This window comes from Crinia signifera, chromosome 9, assembly GCF_055691185.1.
Source record: "Crinia signifera chromosome 9, ASM5569118v1, whole genome shotgun sequence".
Classification (NCBI taxonomy): domain Eukaryota; kingdom Metazoa; phylum Chordata; class Amphibia; order Anura; family Myobatrachidae; genus Crinia; species Crinia signifera.
The window spans coordinates 147,073,388-147,096,375 of record NC_139225.1 but is presented as its reverse complement, the minus strand read 5'-3'; the positions used below and the strand labels follow the sequence as shown (position 1 = coordinate 147,096,375).

The 22,988-nt window shown below is 50.6% G+C and overlaps 1 protein-coding gene across 4 annotated transcripts in view; it reads left to right on the top strand.

Annotated features, from left to right (window-relative positions):
• Positions 1–3,641: 3,641 nt before the first annotated feature.
• The window catches only part of AGPAT1 (1-acylglycerol-3-phosphate O-acyltransferase 1), a 48,263-nt gene continuing 28,916 nt past the window's right edge, over positions 3,642–22,988 (top strand). For 2 of the 4 annotated variants that reach the window (XM_083160135.1, XM_083160137.1), the window contains exons 1-2: positions 3,642–4,214; positions 6,693–6,747. Coding sequence is in view for 1 of the 4 variants with exons in the window: in XM_083160133.1 (XP_083016259.1) it covers positions 21,523–21,572 (50 nt within the window). In the remaining 3 variants the exon portion in view is untranslated. Of the gene's footprint in view, positions 4,215–6,510; positions 6,748–21,507; positions 21,573–22,988 lie in introns of those variants that run through there. The other 2 variants (XM_083160136.1, XM_083160133.1) reach the window with 2 other exon arrangements.

Sequence of the window (22,988 nt, the reverse complement as noted above, 5' to 3'; positions counted from 1 at the left end):
TGTAACAGTTATTGGAGTCCTGTGTGATATGTATGTAACAGTTACTGGAGTCTGCGTGACTGTCGACCTTGCCCATGTCGACCTAATGTTTGTGTTGACCTAATGTCCTGTCGACCTAGACCCATGTCGACCTTGCTGTCTGTCGACCTAGTTGTTGTAAACCAAACAATTCACACCCGCAGCACAGAGAATAAAGATCGGGACTGCAGGGATCACAGCCCCGGTAGGGGGATGATGGGCTGAGCAGCACAGAGTATAAAGATCGGGACTGCCGGGATCACAGCCTCGGTAGGGGGATAATGATCTGAGCAGCACAGAGTATAAAGATCGGGACTGCCGGGATCACAGCACAGGGATCACAGCCTCGGTAGGGGGATAATGATCTGAGCAGCACAGAGTATAAAGATCGGGACTGCCGGGATCACAGCGCAGGGATCACAGCCCCCGGTAGGGGGATGATGGGCTGAGCAGCACAGAGGATAAAGATCGGGACTGCCGTCCCACAGATAGAAAATATTAGATCTAAATGGGAGCAAGATATGGGTAGATTCACCGACATGGAATGGGCCCAAGCAATATCATCACTTAACCGAGCTACTAAGTCCATAAAATTTCAACAAATTCAGTATTTCATTACTCATCGGGCATACGTCACTCCAGTTCAAATCAACCTATATGATGTGAGCAGGAGTGCCATATGCCCTAAATGTAAGAACAGCCCTGGAACGTTTTTTCATATGATCTGGCAATGCAACGCAATAAAAAAACTTTGGGAGGAGGTAATAGCCATATTAAAAGAAATAGGTTGTAGGGAACAAGATATAGACTGTAGGCTATGTATTTTGGGTATAAAAATGAACCACACAAGAGGGTTGGAGGGTGATATGATTGAATGTTTGATTACACTTGTCAAGGTTTTAATGGCAAGGAAATGGATGGCAAAAGATTGCCCGAAAAAAGCAGAATGGATTAAATTGACAAATGACACTATTATACACGAAAAACACATGTACCTTAATAATAAGGATAAGTTGAGTAAATTTTTGAAGAAGTGGGATAAATGGTTGAAATCGAAATACTACTGCACTTTAATATAAAAGTTGAAAAAAAAAAAAAATATATATATATATATATAAAAAAAAAAAAAAAACATGGATCAGATACGGTGTGGATGTAAGGACAAATATTGCCAACAATTCGTTAATCTACAATACAAATTATAAAAAGCCCAAGGGATAAGGGTAGGGATGCGGGGTGGGGTTGGGGGGGTAATTGCAAGCATATAAGTAATAGATATTCCTAGATACAAATCAAATAAAAAAAAAAAAAAAAAGGTGCTAATTTGTGATGAATTTTCAGAAAGAAAGTATATGTAAAAAAGTGTGCTGGAATATTATAACTATGAAGATGTTTGAAAAGTGTCTTATGTTTTATATATTGTAAATGTTATATATGCAAATTTTAATGGGAAATTTTTTTTTCAATAAAGAAATACTGAATAAAAAAAAAAAAAGATCGGGACTGCCGAGATCACAGCACAGGGATCACAGTCCCGGTAGGGGGATGATGGGCTGAGCAGCATAGAGGATAAAGATCGGGACTGCCGGGATCACAGCGCAGGGATTACAGCCCCGGTAGGGGGATGATGGGCTGAGCAGCACAGAGGATAAAGATCGGGACTGCCGGGATCACAGTGCAGGGATTACAGCCCCGGTAGGGGGATGATGGGCTGAGCAGCACAGAGGATAAAGATCGGGACTGCCGGGATCACAGTGCAGGGAATTACAGCGCCGGTAGGGGGATGATGGGCTGAGCAGCACAGAGGATAAAGATCGGGACTGCCGGGATCACAGTGCAGGGATTACAGCCCCGGTAGGGGGATGATGGGTTGAGCAGCACAGAGGATAAAGATCGGGACTGCCGGGATCACAGTGCAGGGATTACAGCCCCGGTAGGGGGATGATGGGCTGAGCAGCACAGATGATAAAGATCGGGACTACCAGGATCACAGTGCAGGGATCACAGCACAGAGTATAAAGATCAGGACTGCCGGGATCACAGCGCAGGGATCACAGCCCCGGTAGGGGGATGATGGGCTGAGCAGCATAGAGGATTAAGATCGGGACTGCCGGGATCACAGTGCAGGGATTACAGCCCCGATAGGGTGATGATGGGCTGAGCAGCACAGAGTATAAAGATCGGGACTGCCGGGATCACAGCCTCGGTAGGGGGATAATGATCTGAGCAGCACAGAGTATAAAGATCAGGACTGCCGGGATCACAGCCCCGGTAGGGGGATGATGGGCTGAACAGCACAGAATATAAAGATCGGGACTGCCGGGATCGCAGTGCAGGGATCACAGCCCCGGTAGGGGAATAATGATCTGAGTAGCACAGAGTATAAAGATCGGGACTGCCGGGATCACAGCCCCGGTAGGGGGATGATGATCTGAGCAGCACAGAGGATAAAGATCGGGACTGCCGGGATCACAGTGCAGGGATCACAGCACAGAGTATAAAGATCAGGACTGCCGGGATCACAGCGCAGGGATCACAGCCCCGGTAGGGGGATGATAGGCTGAGCAGCATAAAGTATAAAGATCGGGACTGCCGGGATCACAGCCCCGGTTAGGGGATAATGATCTGAGCAGCAGAGTATAAAGATCGGGACTGCCGGGATCACAGCGCAGGGATCACAGCCCCGGTAGGGGGATGATGGGCTGAGCAGCACAGAGGATAAAGATCGGGACTGCCGGGATCACAGCGCAGGGATCACAGCCCCGGTAGGGGGATGATGGGCTGAGCAGCACAGAGGATAAAGATCGGGACTGCCGGGATCACAGTGCAGGGATCACAGCACAGAGTATAAAGATCAGGACTGCCGGGATCACAGCGCAGGGATCACAGCCCCGGTAGGGGGATGATGGGCTGAGCAGCATAGAGGATTAAGATCGGGACTGCCGGGATCACAGTGCAGGGATTACAGCCCCGGTAGGGGGATGATGGGCTGAGCAGCATAGAGGATTAAGATCGGGACTGCCGGGATCACAGTGCAGGGATTACAACCCCGGTAGGGGGATGATGGGTTGAGCAGCACAGAGGAAAGAGGATAAAGATCGGGACTGCCGGGATCACAGTGCAGGGATTACAACCCCGGTAGGGGGATGATGGGTTGAGCAGCACAGAGGAAAGAGGATAAAGATCGGGACTGCCGGGATCACAGTGCAGGGATTACAGCCCCGGTAGGGGGATGATGGGCTGAGCAGCACAGAGGATAAAGATCGGGACTGCCGGGATCACAGTGCAGGGATTACAGCCCCGGTAGGGGGATGATGGGTTGAGCAGCACAGAGGATAAAGATCGGGACTGCCGGGATCACAGTGCAGGGATTACAGCCCCGGTAGGGGGATGATGGGCTGAGCAGCACAGAGGAAAGAGGATAAAGATCGGGACTGCCGGGATCACAGTGCAGGGATTACAGCCCCGGCAGGGGAAGATGAGCAGTAGATCACACGGATTAGCAGGGGAGCAGCAGACATCAGGCAGCGGCAGCAGCAGGGACCACAATGCTTTGCAGCAGAGCCAGGCTCCCGGAGAGGAGGGTGAGAACTACATTGCCCACAATGCAGCAGCTGTGCCTGACTCCTCCTCCCTGCCTCCCTGGCTGCTGTACCGCTACATCTGCTGCAGGCTGAAGTGGGCATCTGAGGTTCCTCCACTGTGCAGGGGTCGCCCCCCTCTCTGACCACCATCACCCCTATCTCCATCCAGCCAGCTTCTACATCTACAGCGTTCCCAGTGTCCCCCCCTCCCCTGCCCCCTCCCCTCCTCTCCCTGCTTTCATTCTGCCACCTCCATCTCTTGGCATTGCACCTGGTGCCTGCTGCTGTGCATTACCTCTCTATACACTGCATCTCCCTCTGCCATAAATCTCCCCCACCCTCCCTCCTCTGTTATCCCCCCATTTCCTCTTCTACATCTACATCCCTCATCTGCCCCCACCTACACAGTGCATATTGCCCCCTCTACCCTTTTCCTTTCATAAATCTACCCCCTCTCCTCTACTATCCCCTAAATCATCTCTTCTGTGTCTACTACCCTCTTCATCGCCCCCTTTCATAGCCCCCCCTCCACCTGTCCCCCATCCCCCCTGCTGCGGGCAGCTGTTGGACTTGGACTTTCCCCAGCTCTTCGGGGGTCATCCCCCGTTACCAGTTAGTACTGGGTTATTTATGGGTTTTTAGTTACAACAGGATTGGGCAGGACACCTCTGGGAGCTTGTGAGAGGGGCAATAGAAGTGCATGAAGACTGATGTAAGGAGAGACTACAGTAAGATGGGAGGCACTTAGGATAGATCTCGGTAGAACTGTGTGGTTGGGTAGTAGGTGAAGCATTACAGATTTGGGTACTGAAAGGATGGACAGTGAGCTGGCTGCTGGAGGAGGTGTGGGGTACATCAGTGTAGACAGGAGGTTGAAGCCCATGACCCTGGATACACAATACCATACATTACCTGAAGAGAGTGAAGATTATGAACACTCGGTGCCATAAGAGAGTGAAGACCCTGGACACGCGGTACCATAAGAGAGTGAAGACCCTGGATATGTGGAACCATTCTAGATGGAAGACCCTGGACACATAGTACCATTACAGATAGAAGACCCCTGGTCATGTGGTACACATAGAGTAAGGACCCTGGACAAACAGTACCATTCGAGAGTAAAGACCCTGGACAATGCACCATTTGAAAGTGAAAACACTGGACACGCGGTACCATTAGAGAGTGAGGACCCTGGACACGTGGTGCCACCAATAGAGAGAGAAGATACTGAACACGCGGTACCATTAGAGGGTGAAGATCCTGGACACCAGGTACGATTAGAGAGTGAAGATCCTGGACACGCGGTACCATTAGAGCAGGCATTCCCAACCACGGTCCTCAAGGCACACCAACAGTGCAGGTTTTAGTGATATCCAGGCTTCAGCACAGATGGTTTAATCAGAATCCCTCAGATACTAATTAAGTCACCTGTGCTCAAGCCTGGATATCTACAAAACCTGCACTGTTGGTGTGCCTTGAGGACCGTGGTTGGGAATGCCTGCATTAGAGGGTGAAGATCCTGGACACGCTGTACCATTAGAGAGTGAAGATCCTGGACACGTGGTACCATTAGAGAGTGAAGATCCTGGACACGTGGTACCATTAGAGTGAAGATCCTGGACACATGGTACCATCAGAGAGTGAGGACCCACAGTACCATTAGAGAGTGATGACCCAGGACACGCGGTACCATTAGAGAGTGAGGACCCAGGATATGCAGTACCATTAGAGAGTGAGGACCCAGGACACACAGTACCATTAGAGAGTGAGGACCCACAGACACGCGCTACCATTAGAGAGTGAAGACTCTGGACCCAGGGTACCATTAGAGAGTAAAGAGCCTGGACATGCGGAACCATTAGAGAGTGTGGACCCTGGACACACGGTACCATTAGAGAGTGAGGACCCAGGACATGAGGTACCATTAGAGAGTGAGGACCCAGGACACGTGGTACCATTAGAGAGTGTGGACCCTGGACACGCGGTACGATTAGAGAGTGAGGACCCACAGTACCATTAGAGAGTGTGGACCCTGGACACGCTGTACCATTAGAGAGTGAGGACCCAGGACATGAGGTACCATTAGAGAGTGAGGACCCTGGACACGCGGTACCATTAGAGAGTGAGGACCCAGGACATGTGGTACCATTAGAGAGTGAGGACCCAGGACACGCGGTAACATTAGAGAGTGAGGACCCTGGACACGCGGTACCATTAGAGAGTGAAGACCCTGGACATGTGGTACCATTAGAGAGTGAGGACCCTGGACACGCGGTACCATTAGAGAGTGAGGACCCTGGACACGCGGTACCATTAGAGAGTGAAGACCCTGGACATGTGGTACCATTAGAGAGTGAGGACCCTGGACGCGCGGTACCATTAGAGAGTGAAGGTTCTGGACACGCGGTACCATTAGAGAGTGAGGACCCTGGACACGCGGTACCGTTAGAGAGTGAGGACCCTGGACATGCGGTACCGTTAGAGAGTGAAGGTTCTGGACATGTGGTACCATTAGAGAGTGAGGACCCTGGACACGCGGTACCGGTAGAGAGTGAAGGTTCTGGATACGCGGTACTATTAGAGAGTGAGGACCCTGGACACGCGGTACCATTAGAGAGCGAGGACTCTGGACACGCGGTAACGTTAGAGAGTGAAGGTTCTGGACATGCGGTACCATTAGAGAGTGAGGACCCTGGACATCAGGTACCGTTACAGAATGAAGACTCTGGACCCAGGGTCTGGATGGATAGTGGAGACCTGTAGAGACAGACACTACCATTACAGAGCATAGAACCCTGGCACTCTGTACAGTGATAGAGAATGGAGACCCTGTATACAGAAGAGGAAGCTGTCACTGTGAGGAAGGCATAGAGTGAATTGGAGGAGGGGGCAGTGGAGGAAGTGAAGGGACCTACAGAGAGGAAGGGGAATAATTCAGCTACAGATAGCGTGTATGGCTGCTGGGTAACGTTCAGCACATCCCTAGTCAGGAGGATCACACATCACTGCATCTGTATCTGTAGGAGGAGAGTAGGCAATGTGGCAGGGGCTGGTTCTCCCTCTCCAATCCTCTCTCTTCTTCCATCCCAGACTCTGCTAAAGCACAACAGGAAGACTGGAGCCTGACTCGAACCTCTGCATACAGGTCAGTCATTGTGAATTGACACATCCATCCATCCATACCTATCACATTACAGTATATGTTGTGTAGCTGATTCAGTACTTCCAGCACAGAACCAGAACCGGCGTAACAAAACTGTCATTCCATTCAGAATATAATCCCATGCATAGGACAGGAATGGTCTGTCGGATGTCTTTCCCTTTTTATCAGTGTTTGGCTTGCTACAGTAACTTTGTATTTATCTTACACCCAACCTTTTCCTGTGTGTTCCCATTTGCGAGCATATGTTTGCCAATATCCTATTGTGTACACAGTGCAAACATGATTGATGCACAGGATTGTCCGAGGGTTGTGTGTTGTGTGTGTGTGTGTTTGTGCTGTCGGTAAAGTGATTTGCTCTCTGACTTGTTGAGTGTGGTCTGTGTATACTGTATCAGACAGGCGGCCGATGTGCCGGTGCCAGGTGGTGTAATTACATATCTGTATGTATTATAATAATAATATTTCTAAATTTTATTGAATTGATGGTTTGATAAATATTATCCTATGATCTGCCTTCATTGCAACACAGTGTGTTGTGTGCGTCCCCTAGGAGGAGCTATGCATTAATGTGATTACTCTGCTGTTAAGGCATCCTTGTTTATACAAGAGACATGCACTGTTATTTATGGCTGTCAGTGGTCAGACGGTGGAACCTGTTACATGTACCTGCATCTATGCTACTAAGGCTTTGCGGCAAATGTAGAAGAGGAGACGCCAATTTGGGTTTAATTAAGATATTAGATGCAGCAATTTAGCACTACAATATCAAAAGGTTTATTTAAAAGCGCATTGGCGTCCTGCGCAGAACAGCAATATTCATTATAATAGTAGTGTATATTCTAGCACTCGCTATCTTTCAAAACCCATGCAGTTCCTGATCCCTGCCTGGGGTGTCGCTGTCTGCTGTGGTGTTTCTAGCACAGGTCTGGTTTGCATATCAGTGCTGATATACAGACCACACAGAATCACTACAGCAGACAGTGACACCCCAGGCAGGGAAGAGGAACTGCATGGGTTTTCAAAGATGGCGGGTGTTAGAATGAACACTATAATAGGGCCTAACAGATGGCTAGGAACCAGGGACGTCACCTGTACGGTGTGCCTAGGTCTCCTGCCCTTCCCCCAGGTGATGGTGCAGATATTGACTGTCACTGATGTGATGAAACACCGTTCCCCTGGGTCAGAGGGTTTGTATTTTTTTCCAAAAGGATAATCGCTATGTCACATGTTTGGTCCTTGGTGCCAGGGGATGTGACATTATCGACATTCAAAATTACAACACCACAGTGTTTATGTTGACACTCAGTTGTTAAAGAATGTCGACATTAGGGTTAGGCTGTGAGCGAGTAGCTTTGGGTGTGGGGGAAGGTTAAAGTTGGGGTTCGGGGTTGATGTTAGGGCTAAGCACTAGGGGAGAGATAGAACTAGACATAGGGGGTAAATACCCCAAAGTCCTAGTCACATGACCTGCTGGAACTCTGAAGACGCCACTGCAGCCGGCTCGTCAGGAGCAGGTAAATCGCTGGTAGGCCACCAGGAGTGCTGTCAACATTCTAACACTGATATTTGATCGCTGTCTCCATGATCAATGTTGACACGGTCGACATCGACATCATGACTATACCACCTCCAGTCTTAGCTGATTCGTGTTGTTTTTTCAAGTATTTGGCCAGGCAACATTTTCCAGTCTTCAGGTGCTGGTGAGTCTGTGCCCACTGTGTCCCCCAGCTTCCTAACAGAACTGGGAACCGGTGTGGACTTCTCCTGCCATAGGTCATCCTCTGCAAGGGTTGACGTTCTGCATTCCTATGGTGTAATGCAGGCTATTACTGTCACCTTCCTGGAAGCTGGAACCAGTCTGGCCACTGTCCCCTGACCTCTCTCGTGTACAAGGCATTTCTCGTCCCCAGAGATGACGCTCACTGGGTGTTTGTGCTTTTGCGCAACACTCTCTGTAAACTCTACAGAATTGTTTTGCATGAAAATCACAGAGAATCAGCAGTTTTCTCATGCTCAAATTATTCCCTGGTCAAATCACTTTGATCACAATCTTTAACCAATATGGTATTTGGTAATTTGCGTGGTTTTGTGCGTTTCTCCTGCTGCGGCATGATTGGCTGAATTGATATTAGAATAGATAATTTGACTTCCGAGTTTTCTTGGAGTTCCGTGGACCCTTAGAATAATGGGTGGATGTTCCTAGTGGAACTGCTATATGTAGGAAGGGGGCGTGGCAAATATGACAGATTCTTCATTTTACCCTCATCCCCATGGCTGTTGGCACTTTGACATGATGGGTACAACCACCCAAGGCTTGCGTAAATCAGAATGCAACCAGACGCCCTAGAGTGGTAATATCTATGGTATCTTATAAATTGGCCCCTGTGGAAATAAGTTAGAGTGGAACAGATTCACAAAAAAATATATATAAATATATATATTTTCAGTGAATATACATGTAACTGGATAAAAGTGTAATGTGCTACTGTCAGTGAGGCGAGAATGTGCTGCTGTCAGTGAGGCAGGGGTGTGCTGCTGTCAGTGAGGCAGGGGTGTGCTGCTGTCAGTGAGGCAGGGGTGTGCTGCTGTCAGTGAGGCAGGGGTGTGCTGCTGTCAGTGAGGCAGGGATGTGCCGCTGTCAGTGAGGAGTCAGTGAGGCAGGTATGTGCTGCTATCAGTGAGGCAGGTATGTGCTGCTGTCAGTGAGGCAGGCATGTGCTGCTGTCTGTGAGGCAGGGATGTGCTGCTGTCAGTGAGGCAGAGATGTGCTGCTGTCTGTGAGGCAGGGATGTGCTGCTGTCTGTGAGGCAGGGGTGTGCTGCTGTCAGTGAGGCAGGGGTGTGCTGCTGTCAGTGAGGCAGGGATGTGCCGCTGTCAGTGAGGAGTCAGTGAGGCAGGTATGTGCTGCTGTCAGTGAGGCAGGTATGTGCTGCTGTCAGTGAGGCAGGTATGTGCTGCTGTCAGTGAGGCAGGCATGTGCTGCTGTCTGTGAGGCAGGGATGTGCTGCTGTCAGTGAGGCAGGGATGTGCTGCTGTCTGTGAGGCAGGGATGTGCTGCTGTCTGTGAGGCAGGGATGTGCTGCTGTCAGTGAGGCAGGGATGTGCTGCTGTCAGCGAAGCAGGGATGTGCTGCTGTCCGTGAGGCAGGGATGTGCTGCTGTCCGTGAGGCAGGGATGTGCTGCTGTCAGTGAGGCGGGGATGTGCTGCTGTCAGTGAGGCGGGGATGTGCTGCTGTCAGTGAGGCGGGGATGTGCTGCTGTCAGTGAGGCGGGGATGTGCTGCTGTCAGTGAGGCGGGGATGTGCTGCTGTCAGTGAGGCGGGGATGTGCTGCTGTAAGTGAGGCGGGGATGTGCTTCTGTCAGTGAGGCGGGGATGTGCTGCTGTCAGTGAGGCGGGGATGTGCTTCTGTCAGTGAGGCGGGGATGTGCTACTGTAAGTGAGGCAGATATTGCTGCTGTCAGTGAGGCAGATATTGCTGCTGTCAGCGACATGTGAAAGTGTACTGTTATGCTGGAAAGTGTGCGCTCGTTGGGAAATAATGCACGGTTATGTTATTCAATGGGTGGTATTCAATTGTTATATTGCGCGTGATCTCCCATCTAGAGATCGTAGGGTGGTATTCAAGACACAAGATCGTAGGGTGGTATTCAATTGATCTATGGTTTTGCACATATCGTACTCATTATGGTCAGGTTTAGCTACACATTCACACAATTCAGCTCATCATCCACTGGTAATAACAAGCTGAAATGGTGGGTAAAAACAATTGAATACTGCCCAATGTGTCCTAGTACACGTTTTCTGTCATCATACCATACTATATGCTGTGTATATACATACGTGTTTGTGTGTGTGTGTATGTATGATATATATACACGCACACCACAGTCCTCCGCTCTGTAGAGCTGGAAAGCCCTTTGGGTAAGAAGGAGGCAGCACGCGTCAGGTTCTCACAGAGTGGTATATACTGTATAGCATGCGCACATTCACTGCCGACGTTTCGCGGTGGCGCTGGGCCTGCAACATGCCAAGTCCTGCCTGACTAGAGAGTGTATCCCGCTAACACAACAGATGCCTTTCTATGGCTGTTGTGAGTCGAGCGTTTTATACCCTGAGGGTTTCAGCAGACACACGCTGTGAACCTGGTGCGACTTCCATTGCACTGTAGTGTGTTTGCACGGAGCCAGTATTGCCATAGGGATCAGAGATCTATTAATTCCTTCCGCTTCTCACCTTTTTCCGTGTACATAGAGCGCAGTGGAAAAAAAATCCTAAATGACTGTAGCAGCAATTACCGGCGGCCTCCCAGGAAGCGCTGAGACGTATTGTTGTTCGCTCCTGCAAGCCCGTCGCTGCTGCATCTGTCACCAGACGTGGGCACAGGGACCTGTCAGAGAGCAGATCACTTACAGCGAGGTCTGTTTTAGGGCTCGCGAAACGTGTTAGTGTGTACGTGCGCTGCCGATAGAATCCGCTATAATGTACCGAGCGTTTAGGTTGAACCTTGTGTCATTTGCGCTGTGGCCTGACGTGGTTTATGTGTAGGTCCTTGTCATGTCCCGTGGTGTCACCACCGCTGTAGAGTCTCCCATCTCACCTTAGCCTATCCTAAAGGATGAACAGCGCCTTAATATGGCTTTTGTGTGTGTGTGCGTACATAACGTGAGTACATTTAAATGATGTATATTACTAATCGTTTTAGTAATAAACCTCGGAATAATAGTGGGGAGCAGTAAATCAAATAAGGCGCAGATTTATCAACAGGTGATATTTTTGTTATCACTTCTTACGAATGATAAATGGTGCTTCAGCCAATCCGCTCTTAACGGTCATGTGTTGGAAAAATGACAGAAGCTAATTGGCCGGAGCATCAGTTACCGTTAGTAACCAGTGATAACAGGAATACCACTTGTTGATAAATCTGCCCTTAAGTATGAAGTTGGTCTGTAGAAACTTTGCTGCCATTTTTAAAGGTGCATTTGGCTTGATAAAAGGGTACGTGCAAACAGAGGTGAACCCCCGAAACAGGTCATTATTCCCTAAACTATTTGCATAATTATAAGGGTTTCATAGGGATAAAATAGGGATAATCCTTGCTCCTAAGGATAAAACTAGAAGGCATGACAGTACCAGAGAACTAGGTAGGTCCGAAAGGGATGCGGTCATTTGGTCTACAGCATGATGGTCGACATGGAAACATGTCGACATGGTTCTAGGTCGAAATGTAATTAGTTTGACAGGTCGTTAGTTCGACAGGTCATTAGTTCGATAGTGTCTAGGTTGACAGTGAAAAGGTTGACATGGGGTTTTTCACTATTTTTTTAGCTGACATGTGCCGACAGGCGGTATTTCATGCCCTACCATCCACTAGGGCGTGGTGGGAGAATAAAATAGTGTGCTGATCGTAGCGATGCACCGTGCCCGACACATTGTGAGCGCAGCGAGCGATGCAAGGGGATGCGATGCAGTGTCCATGTCCACTGTGTTGACATTCAGGTAAAAAAACAGTGAAAAACCCCATGTTGACCTTATGACTGTCGACCTATACATTGTCAAACTGCGCTGCGTTCGCAGTGCGTCGGGCACGGCGCCTCGCTACGTTCGGCACACTATTTTATTCTCCCACCATGCCCTAGTGGATGGTAGGGGATTAAATACCGCCTGTCGGCTCAAAAACAGTGAAAAACCCCATGTCGGCCTTTTGACTGTTGACCTAGACACTGTCGAACTAACGATATGTCGAACTAACGACATGTCAAACTAATGACCTTTCGACCTAGAACCATGTCGACCTTTTCCAATGTCAACCTCGACCAATGTTGACCTAATGACTGTCGACCATCACACTGTAGACCAAATGATCCCAACCTGGTCCGAAAAGCCATATCTGCCCCTCGTAGTGCAATTACTTTATGCATAGCCTTTCCTCCCCCCCAAAAGGCTCCGCCGAGTAGACAACCTCCCTCTAGATTATACCCGTTGCTATGGGCAACATGGCTCTGGATGGGTATTAGAAAAGCGAGCGATGGGTCTGATTTAGAGGCTGCACATTCGCAGCCGATTATCGATACACTGCGCATGCATGCGGTTCCCGGTACGCATGCGAGAGGCCGTGCTGCAATGACATCCTGCAACTATTTCTGTTTGCTGGTGATTGACAGGGAGTGGGCGTCAGGGTGGAAACTACTGGTTTTTGATAGTAACAAAAAATGTCCTGAGTTGTGACCATTTTATCTATCGTTCGATGGTGAGATGGTTACGATGAGTTTTGGACATTTTCACTCGGGTGCTACAGTATGTGCCGCTGTACACAGTGATCACATTAATTCGCAGGGGTGGGGTTTCAACGTAGCGGGGCGGAGACTAAACTGATCACTGGTTATGTGATCAGGTCTGAATCAGGCCCGATGTGAGAGAGAGGGATTCATCAGCCTCTTTGTTCTTCCCTGTGCGGATTACCAATTGGGTATGGGGGTTATTCTGGATCAGCACATTGGCACAAGGAATCGATGGTGGGCATATGCGCAGGGTCATTTCTGCGCATGTGAATACGCCGGGCACGTGTGGCCAGGGTGAACAGACTGCGGCTGGAGGGCATGGGGGAGGCGGTGGACAGTCGCACCCATGGGAACGCCCAGCGCTTCTTGGGCGTTCCCATCTAAACGCTGGCCATTCCCATGGTAATCGGGCCGCGACATCTGTGCCGGGGGCGGGCAGCTGACATCTCCGGATGTCATCTGCCCTCCTACTTCCTCCTGAGGGTGCACACAAGTGACCTGAGAATCACTTAGATATGCGAGCACGTTCCACATCATTCGGCGACCATGGGCGGGGTATGGTGGACTCGCAAGACTGCGAATTTGCAGCTTTGCGAATCAACCAGAATGACCCCCTAAATCCTATTCCCATATCACTGGTTTCTGGGCGGCCCTGTCACGCTTGCTGCCATACACTCTGTGAACCAATACAAAGGCCCCAGCCAGCCTGTCAGACGCTGTATGACGGACACTTGTCTGGATGCCTGGCATCCTTTGTGGTCGCGGGGAAGTAAATAGGTTGATGATCTGGCCTGGGAAAGACGTCAGCAGCTGCGACAGTCAGGAGGGAGAAGGGGAAGGGGGGGGGGGGGGGGTGATGAAAAAAGGGCTCTGCCGTCGATGGCAGAGTGTGTGGGTGGGGGGGGGGGGGGGATCACTGGTGAAACTGAGAGGAGACAAAGAGATCAGTGATGAGGACAAATATGAGGGGAAAAAAAGGAGAACTTTGTCCGGGTGGTTAAAAAATAAATTAATGACTGGAACCAGACAGGTTGTGGGCTGGATATTGTCATTATTATATTCCATCGCTTTTAGCAATCGAGATACAAACACAGGCTGGGTAAGATCAGACAGACAGAGTGGTAAGGACACAGTGTAACACGCACAGCGATAATATCCCGCCTGCAGAACACTGCGAGGGGCAACACCTGTTCTGTGGCGTCAGTAGTTGGGCAACGTTGTAGGGACACGGTACATCCTGTATATGGCGAAACCCTTGTTTATTTGCTTCTGCTTCAGAAATGTGGTTGGCATCCTGGGGCTCTCTAACGAATGCCCCCAGTATGCTCAGAGACCCAGGCAATACAGAGCACGCTCTCTTCAGTTGCAACGGGAGAACTGTTCCGAGCACCGTTTCCTGTGGAGGCGCTGAGGAGTCCTGGGATTGGTCCGATTCTTGGCACAGCCTAGGCAGTCTGTTTTGTTTACTGGTGCATGACCTGAGTAAGCATCCGCTATAGAAGGGGAATCCCAGATTCTGTGTCTCAAAGTAGCACAGTGCTGTTACATAAGAGGCTGTTGACACTGGATGGTATGTGATGGGCACAGGCTTTTATATTTTGGATTGGGGTGGCATGATGCACTTGGGTGAGAAGCCACCGTGTTTACATGAAACAAAGTGCAGTGCACACTAGAGATTTAATGGATGAAAATCTGAAGTGAATGGTACAGTGGCATAAGGGTAGGCTGTGACTGTAATGGGGAGGTCAGGCACCGGGGTAGGCTGTGACTGTAATGGGGAGATCAGGCACCGGGGTAGGCTGTGACTGTAATGGGGAGATCAGGCTCCAGGGTAGGCTGTGACTGTAATGGGGAGGTCAGGCACTGGGGTAGGCCGTGACTGTAATGGGGAGGTCAGGCACTGGGGTAGGCTGTGACTGTAATGGGGAGGTCAGGCACCGGGGTAGGCTGTGACTGTAATGGGGAGGTCAGGCACCAGGGTAGGCCGTGACTGTAATGGGGAGGTCAGGCACTGGGATAGGCTGTGACTGTAATGGGGAGGTCAGGCACTGGGGTAGGATGTGACTGTAATGGGGAGGTCAGGCACTGGGATAGGCTGTGACTGTAATGGGGAGGTCAGGCACTGGGGTAGGATGTGACTGTAATGGGGAGATCAGGCACTGGGGTAGGATGTGACTGTAATGGGGAGATCAGGCACCGGGGTAGGCTGTGACTGTAATGGGGAGATCAGGCACCGGGGTAGGCTGTGACTGTAATGGGGAGGTCATGCACCAGGGTAGGCTGTGACTGTAATGGGGAGATCAGGCACCGGGGTAGGCTGTGACTGTAATGGGGAGATCAGGCACCGGGGTAGGATGTGACTGTAATGGGGAGGTCAGGCACCGGGGTAGGCGGTGACTGTAATGGGGAGATCAGGCGCCGGGGTAGGCTGTGACTGTAATGGGGAGATCAGGCGCCGGGGTAGGCTGTGACTGTTATGGGGAGATCAGGCACCGGGGTAGGCTGTGACTGTAATGGGGAGATCAGGCACCGGGGTAGGCCGTGACTGTAATGGGGAGATCAGGCACCGGGGTAGGCCGTGACTGTAATGGGGAGATCAGGCATCGGGGTAGGCCGTGACTGTAATGGGGAGATCAGGCACCGGGGTAGGCCGTGACTGTAATGGGGACATCAGGCACCAGAGTAGGCCGTGACTGTAATGGGGAGATCAGGCACCGGGGTAGACCGTGACTGTAATGGGGAGGTCAGGCACCGGGGTAGGCCGTGACTGTAATGGGAAGATCAGGCACCGGGGTAGGCCGTGACTATAATGGGGAGATCAGGCACCGGGGTAGGATGTGACTGTAATGGGGAGATCAGGCACCGGGGTAGGATGTGACTGTAATGGGGAGATCAGGCACCGGGGTAGGCTGTGACTCTAATGGGGAGGTCAGGCACCAGAATAGGCTGTGACTGTAATGGGGAGATCAGGCACCGGGGTAGGCCGTGACTGTAATGGGGACATCAGGCACCAGAGTAGGCTGTGACTGTAATGGGGAGATCAGGCATCGGGGTAGGCCGTGACTGTAATGGGGAGATCAAGCACCAGGTTAGACCGTGACTGTAATGGGGAGGTCAGGCACCGGGGTAGGCCGTGACTGTAATGGGAAGATCAGGCACCGGGGTAGGCCGTGACTATAATGGGGAGATCAGGCACCGGGGTAGGATGTGACTGTAATGGGGAGATCAGGCACCGGGGTAGGATGTGACTGTAATGGGGAGATCAGGCACCGGGGTAGGCTGTGACTGTAATGGGGAGGTCAGGCACCAGAATAGGCTGTGACTGTAATGGGGAGATCAGGCACTGGGGTAGGCCGTGACTGTAATGGGGAGATCAGGCACCGGGGTAGGCCGTGACTGTAATGGGGAGATCAGGCACCGGGGTAGGCCGTGACTGTAATGGTAAGTTCATGCACCAGGTTAGGCCGTGACTGTAATGGGGAGATCAGGCACCGGGGTAGGCCGTGACTGTAATGGGGAGATCAAGCACCAGGTTAGGCCGTGACTGTAATGGGGACATCAGGCACCAGAATAGGCTGTGACTGTAATGGGGAGATCAGGCACCGGGGTAGGCTGTGACTGTAATGGGGAGGTCAGGCACCAGGGTTGGCTGTGACTGTAATGGGGAGGTCAGGCACCAGAATAGGCCGTGACTGTAATGGGGAGGTCAGGCACTGGGGTAGGCCGTGACTGTAATGGGGAGGTCAGGCACCAGAATAGGCCGTGACTGTAATGGGGAGGTCAGGCACCGGGGTAGGCTGTGACTGTAATGGGGAGATCAGGCACCGGGGTAGGCCGTGACTGTAATGGGGAGATCAGGCACCTGGGTAGGCTGTGACTGTAATGGGGAGATCAGGCACCGGGGTAGGCTGTGACTGTTATGGGGAGATCAGGCACCGGGGTAGGCTGTGACTGTAATGGGGAGGTCAGGCACCGGGGTAGGCCGTGACTGTAATGGGGAGGTCAGGCACTGAGGTAGGCTGTGACTGTAATGGGGAGATCAGGCACCGGGGTAGGCTGTGACTGTAATGGGGAGATCAGGCACTGGGGTAGGCCGTGACTGTAATGGGGAGATCAGGCACCAGAATAGGCCGTGACTGTAATGGGGAGGTCAGGCACTGGGGTAGGCCGTGACTGTAATGGGGAGATCAGGCACCAGAATAGGCTGTGACTGTAATGGGGAGGTCAGGCACTGGGGTAGGCCGTGACTGTAATGGGGAGGTCAGGCACTGGGGTAGGCCGTGACTGTAATGGGGAGATCAGGCACCGGGGTAGGCTGTGACTGTAATGGGGAGGTCAGGCACCGGGGTAGGCCGTGACTGTAATGGGGAGGTCAGGCACCGGGGTAGGCCGTGACTGTAATGGGGAGGTCAGGCACCGGGGTAGGCCGTGACTGTAATGGGGAGGTCAGGCACCGGGGTAGGCCGTGACTGTAATGGGGAGGTCAGGCACCGGGGTAGGCCGTGACTGTAATGGGGAGGTCAGGCACTGGGGTAGGCCGTGACTGTAATGGGGAGGTCAGGCACTGGGGTAGGCCGTGACTGTAATGGGGAGATCAGGCACCGGGGTAGGCCGTGACTGTAATGGGGAGGTCAGGCACCGGGGTAGGCCGTGACTGTAATGGGGAGGTCAGGCACCAGAATAGGCTGTGACTGTAATGGGGAGGTCAGGCACCGGGGTAGGCCGTGACTGTAATGGGGAGGTCAGGCACCGGGGTAGGCCGTGACTGTAATGGGGAGATCAGGCACCAGAATAGGCCGTGACTGTAATGGGGAGGTCAGGCACTGGGATAGGCTGTGACTGTAATGGGGAGGTCAGGCACCAGGGTAGGCTGTGACTGTAATTGGGAGATCAGGCACCGGGGTAGGCTGTGACTGTAATGGGGAGATCAGGCATCGGGGTAGGCCGTGACTGTAATGGGGAGGTCAGGCACTGGGGTAGGCCGTGACTGTAATGGGGAGGTCAGGCACCGGGGTAGGCCAAGACTGTAATGGGGAGGTCAGGCACTGGGGTAGGCCGTGACTGTAATGGAGAGCCCAGCCACCATGTCAAGGATGAACCCCATCAGATGTGTCCATATATCCTTTATAATAAAAGGTTAGTACTGATTGTTTACTTCTTCCAGACTATCAGTTTTATGCTCTCGAGGAGGTCTGAGACATGTGGTGACCGGGCATCATACATGTAATCTCCATGTACAATGTCTCTGGCTAATGGTTTTCAGGGTTAAATAGAACGGATAATAATGAGACCTGTGGGTCAGAGCTTGTACAGACTATTGGTGCCGCCCTCCCCGTAGATGCACAAGTGATTATTTTTAGCAGAGTTCGGCCTTCACACTCAGTTACAGCATCCTCTTGTCCTTGTCCATATTTTGGTAGCTTGGATGAATGTTACAATATGAGGCTCATAGCAGCCATAGAGTAGGAATCCAGTCAGTCGGTATTGCAACAGTCAGCATCCCAACACATCCCAACACATCCCAGCACTTCCCAGGGAGTAAGTACAGGGGTTGGGGTTAGGCATTAGGGGGAGAGTTTGGGTTAGACAATGAGGTTGCGGAAGATTAAGGTTAGGTTGCGGGAGGGGGGGGGGGGTAGGCTGCAGGAAGGGGAATTTAGGATTAGACGTTGGGAGGGTTAGGGTTAAGCTGTAGAGGGGTTGGCGTGGTGGTTAGGAGGCAATGGGAGGAGTAGGTTAGAGTTAGGTAGTGGGAGGGGTAGGTTAGAGTTAGGCAGTGGGAAGGGTAGGTGAGGGTAAGGCTGTGGGAGGGACGGTTACCGTTTGGCTGTGGGAGGGAAGGTTCGGCTTAGGCTGTGGGAGGGAAAGGTTAGAGTTAGGCATTGGGAGGGGTAGGTTAGGGTTAGGCTGTGGGAGTGGGGATAGTTAGAGTTAGGCTGCGGGAGGGTTATGCTGTGGTAGTGGACAGTTAGTGTTAGGCTGTGGGAGTGGGGGGTGGATAGAGTTAGGCTGCGGGAGGGTTAGGGTTATGCTGTTGTAGTGGACAGTTCGGGTTAGGCTGTGGGGGGTCATGTTAGGGTTTAGCTGCAGGAGCGTTAGGGTGGGGGTGGATGAATGTTACGATATGAGGCTCATAGCAGCCATAGAGTAGGAATCCAGTCAGTCGGTATTGCAACAGTCAGCATCCCAGCACATCCCAGGGAGTAAGTACAGGGGTTGGGGTTAGGCATTAGGGGGAGAGTTTGGGTTAGACAATGAGGTTGCGGAAGATTAAGGTTAGGTTGCGGGAGGGGAGGGGGGTAGGCTGCAGGAAGGGGAATTTTGTGGATTAGACGTTGGGAGGGTTAGGGTTAAGCTGTAGGGTGGTTGGCGTGGTGGTTAGGAGGGAATGGGAGGGGTAGGTTAGAGTTAGGCAGTGGGAAGGGTAGGTTAGAGTTAGGCTGTGGGAAGGGTAGGTGAGAGTAAGGCTGTGGGAAGGGTAGGTGAAGGTAAGGCTGTGGGAGGGACGGTTACCGTTTGGCTGTGGGAGGGAAGGTTCGGCTAAGGCTGTGGGAGGGAAAGGTTAGAGTTAGGCATTGGGAGGGGTAGGTTAGGGTTAGGCTGTAGGAGTGGGGGATAGTTAGAGTTAGGCTGCGGGAAGGGTAGGTGAGGGTTAGGCTGTGGGAGGGACAGTTACTGTTTGACTGTGGGAGGGAAGGTTAGGCTGTGGGAGGGAAAGGTTAGAGTTAGGCATTGGGAGGGGTAGGTTAGGGTTATGCTGCGGTAGTGGACAGTTAGGGTTAGGCTGTGGGGATGGATAGAGTTAGGCTGCGGGAGGGTTATGCTGTGGTAGTGGACAGTTAGTTTTAGGCTGTGGGGGATGGATGGAGTTAGGCTGCGGGAGGGTTATGCTGCGGTAGTGGACAGTTAGGGTAAGGCTGTGGGGGATGGATGGAGTTAGGCTGCGGGAGGGTTAGGGTTATGCTGCGGTAGTGGACAGTTAGTTTTAGGCTGTGGGGGATGGATGGAGTTAGGCTGCGGGAGGGTTATGCTGTGGTAGTGGACAGTTAGTTTTAGGCTGTGGCGGATGGATGGAGTTAAGCTGTGGGAGGGTTAGGGTTATGCTGTGGTAGTTGTTGCCAGATAGGTAATTGATCGCATAAAATATAAATTAGAATCAGAGATATTGGGGCAGATGTATAATGTGTCGTTATGGGGGAGAAGGGGTATCAGCGCACGTTATGTGCACTGATACCGCTTCTCCCCCATGTATGAAGCGGCCGGGATGCGGTAATGGACAGGGGCGCTATGTGCCCCTGTCCATATTGGCGCTGCTATCAAAATGATAGCAGGCCGAATGTATGAACGCCAGCATCAGGCTGGCGAAGCCCTATCTAAACAGCAGGGACAGCGCTGTCCCTGCTGTTAAATCTGGGCTGCGCTGGGGATCTCGCGTGAACAGCGAGATCCCGCGCATGCCCAGTGCGGCCGGCCGGGGGACAGGAGATAGTGCATCAGTATTAACTGATACGCTGTCTCCAGAAATGGACATCGCCGAAGGGGGGAGTTAACGCTCCCCCGCTTCGGCAGACAAGATGTTAATACATCTTGTCGATGTCCCTTCCTGTTTCGCCTCGCTATTGAGGCGAAGCAGGAAGTATCATAGCGGCGCTTATCGCGCCACTATGATACATCTGCCCCATTGTTTGCTTTTTCCATATTAATGATAAAAGGTGATTTTGACCTTAGAGAATAGTGTAGATAGATAGGTATAGTGTATAGTGAGGAATATATATGAATGTATTAGGATAGTGTCTGAATATGTCTGTACTGTATATAGATGCACATTTGTGTCTTACTGCAGGATTATTATGTAGGTATATGTCTACTGTATGCCTGATTCACAGCAAATAAATCATTAGAACCTGGTAGAATAAAGTCAACAGGTCATCTGGTTGTTAGGCCACATAGTATGTAAACAGATCCTGGTATGTGCAGGGGGATGTTTAGATGCAAAGTTACAGATCACAATCACAGATCTGCACAACTTAAGAAGTGTAGAAGCCAGCTGACCTACTGTACTGTCCAGTTATAGGGCAGGCCAGAGGCAATGACAACATGATAACAAACTACTCCCAACAGGTCATAATTGTCCATGCCAATACCCTAGGCAAAACAGATCATTGACACATCAACACAACCAAGGGGAAGTCTCTGAAGATTAAAGAAACACTACATATTATGATGTCGAGATCATAAATACCCTACATGCTCACCACCTTGGGGCAGAATGAGCAGGGCATGTTTTATGACACTGTGGAATCTGGCCAGCCCAGAATTATCTCCCACACTGGGCACAATGGGAATAGGCCAGTTTGAATGGGCAAAATATGGGACAAAAGGAATAAGCTTATGGGTAGGAGTCAGTCAGCAGAGGGGAGCTTACGGAGAGAGAAGGATGAGGAACAGAATGAAGATTGGGGCAGGAGAGGAAGGAGATGTTCACACCTAAGGAATGGAACAAGGAACTTGCAAGTATTCAATTGGTGTTAGTAATTGTCTAATTTGTTAATTTGTTTAATGTTCAATGTTTTGTAAGGAAGTATAAATATAAGTATAATTAGCATATATATCACTACCGTGCACAACTTATTCTGTATGATTTGTGTTTTTCCTGTAAATAAAATATCTTTGATCAGAGCGGCAAAACCAAGTTTGAATTCACTTCGGAATCATAATTTCATATATATATATATATATATATATATATATATATATATATATATATATATATATATATATATATATATATATATATATATATATATATATATATATATATATATATATATATATAAGAATTGCATGTATGTATAGTGTTCATTCTAGCACCCGCTATTTTTGATAACCCATGCAGTTCCTCTTCCCTGCCTGGGGTGTCGCTGTCTGCTGTAGTGCTTCTAGCACAGTGTGGTCTGTATATCAGCACTGATATGCAAACCAGACCTGTGCTAGCCTAGGTCGTAAGTCTGATGTAATATATTTGCAGATATATATGATAAACGTATATTATAGAGTATACAGATATTATTATTATTGAAGAGTCCCATTTTCAATAATTGGCACCCCAGGTATTAATATAAGATTCCCAGTCCACATAGTGGACAGTCAGTGTTAGGCTGTGGTGGTGGGGGATGGAAAGTTAGGCTGCGGGAGGATTAGGGTTATGCTGTGGTAGTGGAAAGTTAGTGTTAGGCTGTGGGAGTGGGGAATGGATAGAGTTAGGCTGTGGGAGGTTTAGGATTATGCTGTGGTAGTGGACAGTTAGTGTTAGGCTGTGGGAGTGGGGAATGGATAGAGTTAGGCTGCGGGAGGATTAGGGTTATGCTGTGGTAGTGGAAAGTTAGTGTTAGGCTGTGGGAGTGGGGAATGGATAGAGTTAGGCTGCGGGAGGATTAGGGTTATGCTGTGGTAGTGGAAAGTTAGTGTTAGGCTGTGGGAGTGGGGAATGGATAGAGTTAGGCTGTGGGAGGTTTAGGATTATGCTGTGGTAGTGGACAGTTAGTGTTAGGCTGTGGGAGTGGGGAATGGATAGAGTTAGGCTGTGGGAGGTTTAGGGTTATGCTGTGGTAGTGGACAGTTGGTGTTAGGCTGTGGGAGTGGGGAATGGATAGAGTTAGGCTGTGGGAGGTTTAGGGTAATGCTGTGGTAGTGGACAGTTAGTGTTAGGCTGTGGGAGTGGGGAATGGATAGAGTTAGGCTGTGGGAGGTTTAGGGTAATGCTGTGGTAGTGGACAGTTAGTGTTAGGCTTTGGTGGTGGGGGATGGATAGAGTTAGGCTGCGGGAGGATTAGGGTTATGCCGTGGTAGTGGACAGTTAGTGTTAGGCTGTGGGAGTGGGGAATGGATAGAGTTAGGTGGTGGGTGGTTTAGGGTTATGCTGTGGTAGTGGACAGTTAGTGTT